The sequence below is a fragment of the Dermacentor andersoni genome, chromosome 2 (assembly GCF_023375885.2).
Source record: "Dermacentor andersoni chromosome 2, qqDerAnde1_hic_scaffold, whole genome shotgun sequence".
NCBI lineage: Eukaryota > Metazoa > Arthropoda > Arachnida > Ixodida > Ixodidae > Dermacentor > Dermacentor andersoni.
The window spans coordinates 97,404,283-97,418,155 of record NC_092815.1 but is presented as its reverse complement, the minus strand read 5'-3'; the positions used below and the strand labels follow the sequence as shown (position 1 = coordinate 97,418,155).

The 13,873-nt window shown below is 46.0% G+C and overlaps 1 protein-coding gene and 1 long non-coding RNA gene across 2 annotated transcripts; both read right to left on the bottom strand.

Annotated features, from left to right (window-relative positions):
• Positions 1-207: 207 nt before the first annotated feature.
• LOC126541592 (uncharacterized) lies at positions 208-2,316 on the bottom strand. Its single transcript, XM_050188420.3, has 2 exons — positions 1,722-2,316; positions 208-413 (listed from the first exon to the last, which is right to left on the bottom strand). The coding sequence occupies exons 1-2, from the start codon at positions 2,241-2,243 to the stop codon at positions 237-239; spliced, it is 699 nt and encodes a 232-aa protein (XP_050044377.2). The 5' UTR covers positions 2,244-2,316; the 3' UTR covers positions 208-236.
• An 8,820-nt stretch (positions 2,317-11,136) lies between these two features.
• LOC140216127 (uncharacterized) lies at positions 11,137-13,625 on the bottom strand. The gene is made up of 2 exons (XR_011892805.1): positions 11,586-13,625; positions 11,137-11,517 (listed from the first exon to the last, which is right to left on the bottom strand). It is a non-coding gene; the product is annotated as an uncharacterized lncRNA (long non-coding RNA).
• Positions 13,626-13,873: the final 248 nt, after the last annotated feature.

The following is a 13,873-nucleotide window of genomic DNA, read 5'->3' as shown; positions in this document are numbered from 1 at the left end:
ACACTAAGCGTCCTGCCGTTATGATACGGCCAGCTTTTGACCAAGAATTAAATATAGAAAACGTAACTATGCATTGCTAGTTCGTTAAAATAGCATAAACAACGGTAACATTACTCTTCGAGATTCAAGTCTAGGGGGAACGATACCGGTAGCGGGTACAGTAAACAATCAACAATATGTGTGCAGTAGATGTCAATGGCATAGGCAGGACAAATTAAATGCATTTATTTCAACGTTTACGTGGATGTCATTAGTGCAACAAACTCGTCGTAGTTAATTTGGCCGTCTCCATCCGTGTCAGCTTCCCGTATCATTGCGTCGACTTCTTCGTTCGTCAATTTCTCGCCCAATGTCGTCATAACGTGGCGCAACTCGGCTGCTGTGATGAAGCCGTTCCCGTCTCTGTCAAAGACCTGCGCAGGAATTCAAGAAAAAAGTTCACCATTTTATAGCAGCTTTGTGATAACGGTGTCAACTGAAAGAGTCCCCACCCCGTGGGATAAAATTGCTATACAAAACATTTTCTTTGTATAAAGTTCGGTGAAGTCTACACATTTTAGTTAAACGTTGGTATTGAGCTGAGGCTGGTGCTCCTGTGAAAATGAGCCAGATCTTAATGTAACCGCAACAGGCACTGAAGCTGCAGGAAAGGAGGCATGCTAGAAGAACAGAAGTGTAGGTGGCAGTGTTTAAAGATTTGAGACTAATTTCTCGTTCACGCCATGCTAATGCTGCAGAGCATGATTGCCCATCTTCGCTTTTATGTCTGATAAATGCTCTTAGCCACGTGTTCTGTACAGAGACAGAGAGAAACGTACATCCTTTATTGTATGTATGCGGTTTTATGTAGGTACGTTTAACGTGTTTTACTCATCGTACTTCGTTTATGCTAGGGTGACGAATGAAATGCCTCATTTACACAACCCAACATGCACAGGCTCACATAGTGGCAGCTAACTGGAACATCTGGCAGAAGCGGTTGCCTCGGAGGAAGAGGAAAAAGGCAGCTGCAGAGCGTGAAGAGCCGCTATAGGGTACCTGATGTAGCTCAAGGAAGCTACTCTGGAGTGCTCCTAAAGCGTGCACTTGGTTTACCGATTACTTTTACAAGGTAAATGTTTAGTTCATGTTGAATTTGATTGCATCCGCATCAGAGCCGTAGGACACGACCTTGCGACGCTTTAGATGAGTTCTCATTTTTTAGCTTGCGATAAAGTCAGAAATTTCAACAGAGGGCGCTACGGCTAGAGTATAATCTCTGCATTTATTTCCAAGCGTTTGACGTTTGCTTTAAAGGCTGCAACCGTGACATGAATGTGCCACAGCAGATTCTGGGCGTTTGGATTCTGGTCGTGGCGATAATAATATCTGACCGCAACAGCGTACGTTCTTCCACAACCCGCACATGACTCCTTGATGCATATTCCGCCGATTGGCCGAGTGGTTGCTGTCTCTTACGCCCCTATAAAATAGAATTCAATTTATGTCCAGCTAAAAACGTAGTTACGGCTTAGTTATGTCTTCTCCATGTTTGATGGGGCTGCAGCATGTCTGGCATGCATTACGGGTATAACATTGGAGGACGAGTGTCATTATGCTTATCTTTCGAGGATGGCCTATTATAGATATCGCCGATCGATTGCTTCAAGCGAACGCAGGGGTGAAGGGTGAATTCTGGCTTGAGCGCGAATTGGGGAAAGTGAAGGTTGAAGCGCGCTCACCTTGAACGCCTCGCGGATCTCTTCTTCCGTGTCCGCTGCGCGCGCCTTCTTGGTCATCATGGCGAGAAACTCGGGAAACTCCACGGTGCCGTTGCCGTCAGTGTCTACCTCGGCGACCATGTCTTTGAGCTCAGCCTCGGTAGGGTTCTGGCCGAGGGCGCGCATCATGGTGCCCAGCTCCTTTGTGCTGATCGCGCCGTTGCCATCTTTGTCGAACAGGGCAAACGCCTCGCGGAGCTCCGCGATCATGTCGTCGGGGAGCTGCGACACGGCCACGTCAGTCGCCACTCGTCCACCGCCTCCAGCGCCACCACCGCTCTGGGCGGTGTCCTTTCTGATGCCCTTGGGCAGACGTTTGCTGCTGCCGCTGCCACTGGCACCGCTGGTACTCGGGCCGCCGGCATTCGGTTTAAGTGCGCTGCTCGCTGGAGCTTTTGGCGGCGGCGGCGCCGTTGAAGAAGTGGTGGTGGTCGGTTTCTGGCCTCCTCTAGGGGGCGAGTGTGATGGCGAGGATCGCTTCATGGCCACCACTGACGTCCCGCCGCCGCCGCCGCCACCGTCGCCCCCAGCTGGTGCACTTGTCCGAGCTGTTGATAGTCCGGAATGATGATTACGGTCTTCGATGCTGGCATGCACCCACTATGCGGATGATAGGTCACGAATCGGACGCAATTCATAACAACAACTCTCATGACGTGCACGTACAGAAATGCAAATTATTTTGATCATTTAAGGTAAGAAGTTCAAAAGTTAGCGCAGTATAGTATAAACTAGATTATAGGTCGGCCCAGTAAATAGGTGGACTTCTGACCTTGACTTGGCCTGACGACGACTGCCTCAAGCACGCTGCATAAGGCGAGGAGCGTTTCTGGTTGGTTTTCTTTCTGGGAAAAATTTCGACCTGTATTCTAGTTTATACAGTATAAAACGTGGGAGCATTCTCTGCAGTCGAGAACCGTTGTCATGGTTGAAGTTAGTTAGCAACACAAAGGAGAACCCTGTTCTTTAGTTTTCTTCTACGAAGTTTAACGCAAGTTTCTCGATTAATGCAGCTAATGGGTTATCCTGCGTCTGTCAAGTTGCCCTTCGCTCATGAATGGATGGTAGGGACACCATCGCTTCAAATACGGCTCCCTCAGAATGATGGTACTAATCTCGCCATGCTTTTCTGTACTACAGACGCCGGAAGCAACATCATGGCTACCCTGTTTTGAACACCTACTTATCAGCTAGCCCAAATCTGCTTTCAGGGGAAATATTAGTTGTTTTACAGCGTAGCCTGTGCCGCCGTTGTCGGAATTCGCTAAAAGTATCATCATCAGCAATGGCTCCAAGGTTGTCGTCTTTTTGCACAGCTGGCTCGTTGGCACCCCTCGGCGCAACCGCGCGAACGCAATCTTGCCACTTCTCACGCGTTCGTCGTCGTCGTCTTCTTTCACAGCATGGGGGGGGGGGGGAGGTATTCTGTAAGAGTCCACCCAGTGGACTGTCCATGTTGGCCGCTACTGATTGGCTATGGCCGCTCGTCCCCTCCTCTCTCGTAGTGCTGCATCCAATCAGGACTGACCGAAATGGACAGTCCAATAGGTGGACTCTGACGGAATACCCATCAGGCTCCGTTGCCGCTCGTCATTCCAGCGTAGAATTTCACTTCTCTTCTGTCGTCGTAATGGGGAGGCCGCGCTTATGGGGTATGAACCATTGCTTAAGAGGTATGAGCCATTCATTGTCTTACGTGAAGTACAGATATAATTTTGAAGCAATTTTGAAGAATCGCAAGCGGCATTGCCGGGCGGACCACACCACCGAGCAAACTGGAGACGTCGAACACAAGCGACGACGGTGGACTGCGGGCATACCGTCACTGACGTCGTTCCCTCCATCGCGGTGATGGGCCTTGCGCCCAATATACACAGCTTTGGATTAGTGGTTCCGCACATTCCATCCGAGCTGCAACTATGGGAAGATCACGAGTAGTGCGCACTCCTGAGGAAGAAGTTGCCTACCGCGAGCGTCAGCGAGAGTTGGCTCGTCGACGGGCTCGTCGTCATAGGGCCGACCCCGAGCTGCGCGCAATCACCATTCAGATAGCCATAGAAGAGACAACACAAGACCAAGCAAATACAACATTACATACAAAATGAATAAGAAAACAATCAGAGGGTTTTTATTGCACACCAAACCTTGCGCTCCCTATGGCGCGCAAAATAGGGGCGCAGCAACTTGCACGCGAAAAAAAAAGAAAGTACTGCAAAACGCAGGCATGAACATCACGCGCAAAAAAAGAAAAAAAAAAAACACTGGGAGAATTGCAAAAAAGAAAGCATTCTTAAAGCATGCTCACCCCTCAAAGCACGCAGAAGCGAAAATGAGGGGAAAGAATGGTGAAACAAAAGATTTACAATATAGACTGCCTGCGAAGTTTTACTTGCATGGTGTAACACTCGGTGTAACTAACACAGCTTCGGTGTGCGACCACCTTCACGGACTGAAAGACGCGGTGATGTTTTTTTTTTTTTTTTATTGAGAAGCAGGAGAGCGTCTCGTGGAGCTCGATATCATCGTGCTTTTGATTATAAAGTGAAGGACTTAAATATTGGTGATATGGGCTGGGATTCTTTCCTATTTTGTGGCAAATGGCGAAACTTCGTTGCGTCTTCCATTTAGAGTGCCCCAACATACCCTTGCCTGACTTCCTCCTCACCCTCGTGCGCGATAGCGACCGGTTCTCGGACAGAGGATGTCCCAAATGGGACCATCCACGCCCGAAGTAAGTTCGAAAAGGACGAAAGCGGGGGGGCGACCGGCGCGGGAGAAGGTGTAATCGGCGTCTTGAAAGACCGCCACGACCGAGACCAACGAATAACGCCACACGTCGGAGGCCGCAGCACTAAGCCATGGTGAATACCCCCGCTTCTTGCGAGCCTGCCTCCTGCGTGATTGTCGAGCGTCCCGGAAGGCGAGAAGACTCGATAAAGCGTTTTTGGTTTGTTTTGTTATCACCGTGTGTGATGTCGTGGTCGCGCTTGCGCGCCGTTGCGACTCCGAGGTTGGTAGCACAAGAGGTGCGTGTGTTCGCTGGGAAGCTATACCGTGCCCCTAGCACCTTATTCGGAGCTATAAAGCGGGCAGGCACCATCTACAGTATACAGTCGACACTGTGTTTCCCGAGAAACACAAAACCTCGAATATTTAGGAAAGGGTTGGCCAGAATTTCTCACTGAATGGCACGAAAGGCACATCCATTGGCGATCCGATGTCACAGACGACAACTGACCCGACCACAGTGGCGACTTCGATGACGATCAGGGTGGTCAAGGAGATCACGATGAAGACTCGAAAGCTGCGGACCCTCTGTTGCGGATTGACAATAAATGTGGCATATCGGGACGCATAAATTTGAATAAAACTTGCAATGATTTCGAAGACGAAAAATAACAAGAACAATTGATTCACGTGGGAGTAATTGGACTGCCATGCGTGCAGGAGTGAGAAGGGGAATAATGAAACTAACGATATGCACCCAACAGAACCGGTCAGCTGTCACGCTGAATCTCTTTCGCTGCATTGCTGGTTTACGACTGCCCTGGGCACTTTGGGTGGGATGGCGAAGTGTGAAGGCAGCAACGCCGGCGACATACTGCACTTGGTGCGAACATTTCCAATAAATAAATAAATAAATAAATAAATAAATAAATACATAAATAAATAAATAAATAAATAAATAAATGCATTATATTTTAGGAAGGGGATGTGAGGGCATTCGAGTCGCCACATGAGGAGCGATGGTTTCAAGGCAGGGAGAGAAAGCTCATATAATCGGTGTCTAGACAAGCGAAGACGCTCTTATATGCTAGTAAAACAAGCATATTGAATACTAAAGAAGCAAAACTAATTGTGTTTAAACAGTAAAAATTTACTGTAGAGATTTACTGTGTGAAATAAGTAGGAGCCGAAATAAGTTGAGTGGAGAAATGGGAACAAAAACGGAATACAATGCAGCCATCTGTTTCCCACTGAAACATTAAATTTAGCGGATAGAGCTAAGAGATATGGTGACAGTACACCAATTACTTTGTCTAAATTTAAATACAATCAACATTGACTGTAATATTATCTCATGGATTGAAATATTCTTATCCAATAGAACACAATTTGTCTCAGCTAATAATTCTGACTCTTCGCTTTGTCCTGTCAGTTCCGGGGTGCTGCAAGGTACTGTTCTGTTCTCGGACCTTTGTTTTTCTCATTTATATTAACGATTTGCCTAACTGTGTAGCGTACAGCATAAGGTTATTTGCAGATGATTGTGTCATTTACAGAATAATATTATGAAATTCCGACACTCTAAAGCTACAATCTGATCCAGACAAGGTAACTAACTGGTGCGACACTTGGAAAATGCGACTTAACAGCCAAAAGTGCAAACTAATGAGCATTTCCCGCAATACTGCATCGTCTAAACCATCCAACTATCACTTGATGAACTCTGTACTCGAAGACGTCACTTCCTATAAATACTTAGGCATCCACATAACATCTAATATTTCCTGGCAAGCACACATAAACCACATCACTAACAATGCTAACCGCACGCTTGGTTACCTCCATCGCAATTTCTCTATGGTACCTGCTAACTTAAAGCTACTTCTGTACAAAACACTAATATGTCCAAAGCTATGAATATGCCTCTTCTGTATGAGACCCTGGCTTAGATTACTTAACAAATGCAATAGAATCTATACAAAATCGTAGCGCACGTTTCATTCTTACTAACTATTCTCGGACATCAAGCGTAACATCTATGAAGGCTACTTTAAACCTCTTTCTCTTCTCATCCCGTAGGAAGTTAGCACGCTTATCACTGCTGCACAAAATTTATTACTACAATCCAGAATTAAAATGCGAACTTTTCTCCGAACCTGTATACGTATCATCTCGTTGTGACCATCACCATAAATTGAGCGTTCCACACTGTCGCACGAACCTATTTTTTATTAATTTACTCCTAAGCTACCAATGAACGGAATCATCAGCCGGCCTCAATTGTTAACATAACCGATACTTCTGTTTTTAGAACTGCTATATAGAAGAATATTTCTGTTAATCCACACTTTCTATTTTTTTTTTCATATTATACCCTGTTATCTGCACATGCTCTGTATTTCGTTCCACTCCCTTCTGTAACGCCTTCGGTACTTGAAGGTACAATAAATAAAAAATAATAAATAAATACTATATTCGCGACACTTAAGTCTACTTAATGCTGAAAACGCAAGGCTTCCATTAGTCTTTCTTTTTTCATTCGTTTTTGTTTTGCTGGGTAACAGTGATACAAGTTACAAGTTACATTAATACAAGTTGAGGACGTCTAGTACCTGCATCGTGAAACTTAACAAAGTTGCATACGTAATTGAATGGTTATTTGGGAGGCAAAATATATATTAGCTACGGAGTTTAACACCTGGGGCCGTATAACGTAAAACTATTCCAATATGTTTTTATTCCAATCTCCTGACGTCAGATTTGCGTAACCGCCGACGCAAGCATCGGGCGGTCACCCGCAGGGTTGTCTGAACAAACCAATCAAATGCTCTCCTCGTTCATGGGAGGTCACTTTTGTTTGCTTGAAAAACGAATAACATTGCTTGCACTGAGCGGCTTGTCTTATCTAATTGGCTCACAAGAGGCGAGGAGTGCTCAAGTGGAGAGGGATTCGATGAGGCCGAGCCACTGCACTGAATATCGATAACCGGATGAAGAGGGCGTTGCCGGCGTCTGCGATTGGTCCGCTTTCTCTTACTTAGCTTGCGGTGGCTCGTCGACAATCGCGGTGGCATGCAACGGAAGCTTAAGAATGACGTTTGCACCGATAACAACTTCGTTTACCCCCCCCCCCCCCCCCAAAAAAAAAAAAAAAAAAAAACAAGCGGCCGTGGCTTAGCTTGGTTAAGCCTGGTGATTGCGAAGCAATAGTGTGTTATTCTCGGATCAGCTGGTAGTATGGCTGGTGGCAGTCTTGGGTTATGCTAGTGTTACGGCTTACAGTGAATCATCTAAGCACCAGCACGTCCAGGTGCATCTCGGACTTCAGCACGCCGTTGGCGAACGCCCGTATCGAGCTGAAGGACGAGAGGTCCAAGTAGCGCATGACGACGTTCTCGATGCTCGACACCCGCCGAACGTCGGCGGCTGCGAGGAGGCCGCTGCTGATGTCGCCACAGAACACCTATACAAACTTAGAGAAGGGAAACTGTACCTTCCACAGTGCTACGGAAATAAGCATAGCGGTGGCGTCGTGAACTAAAGTATGCGACCACAGGTGGCGCTGTACAACAGGAAACGGAAACGGGGTTTTGCACACGCTTTACCAGGTGTTCTGTTGCTTTACTGGTAGCGCCTATATATGTAGGCGCTACGTTTGCCACACAGCAACCAAACTGGCGGGAGCACGATCGAGGCGCAGCAGAATACATGTAGCGCTGAGTCATATCGAGTTAAGGCACACTCTAAACTGACTTTTATCCCGAGCGGTTTTTCGTTTATTACGCCGCCGTTACCCCGAGTTAAATTGTGCCGCCGCGCTCCAGCTGTTGCATTTCGTGTAGGGCTACTGACAGAATGCGGTTTCCAGATGGCACGATGGCCTCGACTGGAATAAACGCACACGACACCAAAGATTGAGTAAGCCTGAAAATATTTTATTTGCATTTTACAAGTACAACAAAAAGCACACGTCTACGCATCCACACAAACGCGGTTACATAGTCAAGAAATGGCTCATTAATAAGGGTAGCACAAACGCACAAGAAAGAAGACCTAAGCTACAAAACGTACGGTCGGCTGCTAAGTATAATAATTTCCCTGTCACCGCGTGTCACTTTTATACAGCATCCTTACAGCACTACCAGGCCGGGTAGTTTGGCGGAAAGAACGCAACCGCTTATACGGCCGTCAGCTGCCTCTTCCTTACGGGTGTCATAATTATCCTAATCTCCGCATCAACGTCGTGCAAGTTCGCATACAGGTATCTGTATCTGAACCATATGTGCCAGCTTAATACACGTGTAGTGAAATTATGATAACCACTGCGTCTCATCAAACGTATTGGTTTTGCAAATGCGCATTACAGCTGACGGAACGACATACTGTAAGTGAAGCACAAGAGAGCAAGGACAAAAGGAGGATACAACACTTGAAGAAATGAAGAATTAGTAGGCATACAGCAAACAAGCGATGACGGAGAACACACAATGATGCATCGGGTGTTCTGTGACATCGGTTTGCGTACTTGCGGTGTTATGGAGATCAACGGCATAAAAACGTACCTTCAAGCGTACTCCCTCAACCTCCGCCGCATTCATTATGATAATCAACGCCTAAACAAAATGAGGCACTATTCTTTGCCAAGAGTAGACCTTTTTACAGCAAGTCTATGTAATGACTCGCAGACGAAACCAGCATGCTTTCGAAAATGTTTTACCGCCGTAGTATTCGAACGCCAACGGCCAGGAAACACATCGATACCAATAGGCTGTCGGCTGTCGGTGGTTAATCGAGTACAAAAACCTTGACGCTATGACTAAAAAGCAGCTTCAACAATCAAATTTTAAAAAAATCAACTGCCTATTTGCCTGAGGTAAAAAAGCATCCTTAGACACCTCGATTGTTCATGTCAATGGTTTGTGTAAATTAAAAAATTCAGCATGTTCAGCGCCCCTAGCAGAGAAAGCACAAATTAAAGTAGTCGACCAAATTACAGTAGCTCCACTTGCGCGCTTACGCTGAAACGCGCCTCGATTGATTTTTCGCCCTCTGTGGCCATTTGTTGAACTTGAGAGTGTGCGGGGCCTGATGTCGCGACACGCGAGGATTGCTCGGGCGCCGCGCCGCGCCCCTGGTGAGAGGAGCGGGAGTTAGGCCGCCGTTGGTGGCTACCATAGAGTTACTATACTGACTCTAGAGGACAAGCTACCCATAGGGCCCATGCATTGAAATCGGGAACCGCAAGAGCGCCGCCATGTTGCTACGCGCCGAGGTTGCCAGCTCCTGAGACGCTTGCTAGACTTGGTGACAGTAGTCAGTTTTAATCCGGCCACCGTAGCAGCGTAGCAGCATGGCGCCTCGCTAGTAGTGTCGTGATGTGTGTGCGCGCAGCCGTGTGTTTGGGCTTTATAAGTTGGTTCTTTATTCTATGTTGCGGGACGGTGTGGGTGTGGTCCATGTTGGCCGTACAGGTGGCAGTTATGCAACCGAGGGATGATCCTGTTGAAGTTTCCGGCGGTATGCGGTTTTCAGCGGTCATGCCTGTTGCAGGAGTGTCACGTACTCGACGAGGTTACGAGCTCGAAGCTGTGGTCAGATTCTTCGTTGGCGTTCCGTAATTCTCTTCGCACGGGCGCGGTATGTTGCAAAAGCGGCTTTCGCGATTTATCGTAGCGACGATAGATCGGGTTTCTTTATTATTATAAGTACTGATCCAGCTGTAGGGCACATGTAGCCAACAAACGGAAGCCTCAGGAGAGCACCTGAGATTATAATAAAGCAGGCGGCACAGGAACTCCAGGGCACCCAAGGGACAGTGGGGGGATCAAAGCTCGAAGCAGAACGGTACGTAGGTTGGGGCCGCCGAGGCAGGTGTGTGCCAGGGAGTGTTCGCACGGACAGCTCCACTGGCACGCGCAGCAGTGCCTCGCAAGGTCGAGATACTTTAAAGGCACCTGCGCTCATGATCTTTCTTTTGCCTCGGTGCAGTTAGCACGATTAATGAGAATAATATGGAGGGCATCCGGTGCAGTCGCGAATGCGTCATGGCAAATGTAGCTCGCGTCGCCTGGCGTGTGTAGTAATATCAGAGTTGGTTGTATGAACTTCATCATATTAATGCGCTTTGTTACGGTACCTTAACGGAATGGGTCTAGAGGACGGTGTTGGTACATTTTTTTCGTACTGCCCTAATCCTGTTATACCCCCCCCCCCTTTTTTTTATGTATACATACAATTCCTTGCCATGATGGATCATAGCCTCCTTTATTTTTGAAAAATAGAGGAGGCAATGGACGGATTGACCAGTTCAAGTTGTCAACTTGTCAGTAACTGTCATAGGAATGACTGTAATAAACACAATTCCACGATCGGATTGTTTACTTTCATTTTTTGTTGTAACACTGAGGACTACATAGAACTTTATTTTGTATATGTGAGAGAAGTATGTGGATATCACGAGCTTAAGCCAATGTGCGATACACAGACAAAACATCTGCTACAACATGAAATGAATTGAGGGCCACACAACACATACGTAATTAAAGGTGCGAAATATAGGGGGAAGCTTCAAAATACGCTCTGTAGCACTGCAAAGTATAACATATATTGTATGTGTACAATAAATGTTCAAAAAAACAATGCATCAATGTCCCATTTGCCTTCAAGTTTATTATCAAGTTCAAGTTTACTGAAGTTTATCATGAGCATATGTACAACAGGAATCTACTAACACACCCGCAGTTAAGGTGGCTGTTCGAGGTGTGCTGGCTGCCTCAGTGTAAGAAAAAAAAATTGGGCGAATGTCAACACCAGTGCCACTGCTTCTTGCCTCTGACCTGCACGTGCCTCCGCGGCATCTTTGTGCACAAGTGTGCTGGCGTGGCGAATGTAGGAGTCATCCGAGAGAAAGAGTATCGTTTACATGGAGAAGTGGCTGTTCACATTGCCTGTCGCTTTCTCTCAAATGTTTCCTTGGCGACTAGGGTGACACACCCGCAGTCAAGGTGGCTGTTCGAGGTGTGCTGGCTGTCTAAACGAAAGAAAAAGAAAGAAATTAGATGAATGTCGATACCAGTGCTATTGCTTCTTGCCCCTTACCTGCATTTGCCTCCACGGCCTCTTGGCTTGCGGAGTCTGTATGAGGGAGCTGCTGTGGCTAGGCGAAGGCATTGTCGAAGGAAAAAGAAAAGGCCATTCAAATGGGGAATTATAGAAATAAATGCAGTTCTTATGTCTGTTTCTTGCACTGTTCTTGCCTAAAAGTTTTCAAAGACAGTGTCCAGAATACACCAGCACTTTGACTGCTTTTGCTGTTTACCTGCAAGTGTTGCTGTGAGATCCTTAGTATGGCTGCGTGCAGCATTGTAACACTTATAGTGGAGGCATTTGAAGTGGTAGCCAAAAATATAAAGAATCATCCTTGTCTGCATGAATGCTTTAAATTTCTAGATGCAGTGGTAACGATTACTATTGCTGCAAGGCCCCCCACATCTATGCGGCAAGTGCCATAGCTCGAAACTGAATTTTTCCTTTAGTGTTTCACAAGGTGTCTGATATGTCCACATTAGACGTGATCCGTTTCTTATTATTTATCCCAGTGTGGAGAGAGCATCATTAAATAGTTTTTTTTTCTGAATTTGTCAAACAGCAGTCTCATGATGCTAAAGTGACTCATGATATGACAGTCATCAGCTTTAGTTTTTCAGAAAAACAACGCATTTCCTGACCCATTGTGTGCTATCCCATTACTCTCATAATTTCTCAGAGTATTCTACCTATACTGACTTGCTTGATTTCCACTAAAGAATCTTGCATCTTCAAATACCATTCTTTCCTTAAAATCATTCGACACTTCTCATAATTTCTGTACCTTGGGCTTCTGATACTCTGCATTCACCATTTTGGCTTGTTTCTGACTAGAAATGTCTTCTTTAATTTCGAGCTTAAATTTTACCTTTGGAACACACGGAAGGGCTTGCCATTGCATATCTGCATAAAAGGGAAACATGTTTCATGCGAAATCATATTGAAGATTGATGAATGCAGCTTGCAGTGTGATATGACTGAATGATCCATAAAAGTAACTCATCTCACTTGGTAAATTAAAGCACTTATTAGTGTGATGTACAAGATACGTTACACTAACGTGGTGGGTTCTCTTGCTTATACAGCAAAAGAATCGGTGCGCGAGAAAAAAAATTATTTTTGCATACCCCTTGTACACACTGATTTAAGGAAAATGAGCTGGAGCTGTCCACATAATCTACTTATTTTACCTGCGAGTATGGTCAACAAAAATGTGTCCCAGCTGCTTAGTGGTATTTGAGATTATGTCAGTATTGCATATGTGCCTGTTGTCTAAAATAACTGAATTTTGAAAATGCTCGCAGGGATCTGATGTGCATATCTAGTTTATGGATACATGTAAAAGACTCAGCATCAAGTGCAAGTGAACGGACCTACAGGCCCGAAGTCGATCATGCAAATAGATTCGCTGCACAAATTTGTGACCAAAAAAGATATTCCACATGAAATGGCATGCAAGGAAGTGTTGAAAATATTGCACAGTTAATAAAACGCCTACGCTATTAATATGTGGGTTGATACACTCGTTATGCAAAACGGAGGTGAGGCGTGCAGACAGGACACAAGAATAGAGTATTTACAAGCAAACATGCAACACGAGCGCCGCCCACTTCTCTACTCTTGTGTCCTGTCTGCACGCCTCACCTCTGTTTTGCATAATGAATCCTTACCAACTAGCTCAGCTTTCTGTCGTTCTAAGTCTCGATGCACTCGATTTCGTCCGCATTAGGCACTCGCCTCTTGATTACTTCGTGGCACAGAAATACTCGGCATCAGGCTGTTTTTCTGCTGTGGCCTTTGTAGAAGCATGATTGTTCAAAGTGCAACAATTAAACAGATTCTTTGAGTTGCTTGTGGCTTCGCCAGTAGAATTCCGGTGCGCTGGTCCGCCTGTCCAGCAATTTCCTACTGAAGGGAAACCTGCAAATAAAAACGCCGCTCCGCATGTAGAAAAATGCTCTACTGTGACGCTTCTCAAACGATTGTGATGCCCCACAAGAGCTGCCTACTCGCGTGATATTCTCAACAAGGAGATACATTCGTTTACTTACATGTGAAGGTATATATATGCCTGGGCACTTCGGGGCTTCGGTGGCACAGAAGGCACGAGTGTGCCATAGCGTCCGATGTCGACGCGCGATCGCATGTCAAACCTAAACTGTACGAAACTACTACGCATCCAAAAAACAGATTCGAAACCGAAATTCGCGTCATCCTTTATTAAATGAATGCGTAGTTCGTGATTTACATAAGTCACGGACTTAGTGATCACTTTCTGTAAACTTAATATTAACCCACCA

Excerpts from the sequence above, each read along its gene's own strand:
- LOC126541592 (XM_050188420.3), bottom strand. The coding sequence starts at position 2,243 with ATGAAGCGATCCTCGCCATCACACTCGCCCCCTAGAGGAGGCCAGAAA. Across the intron at positions 414-1,721 it reads AGATCCGCGAGGCGTTCAAG|GTCTTTGACAGAGACGGGAA; the intron begins GTGAGCGCGCTT and ends ATTCCTGCGCAG.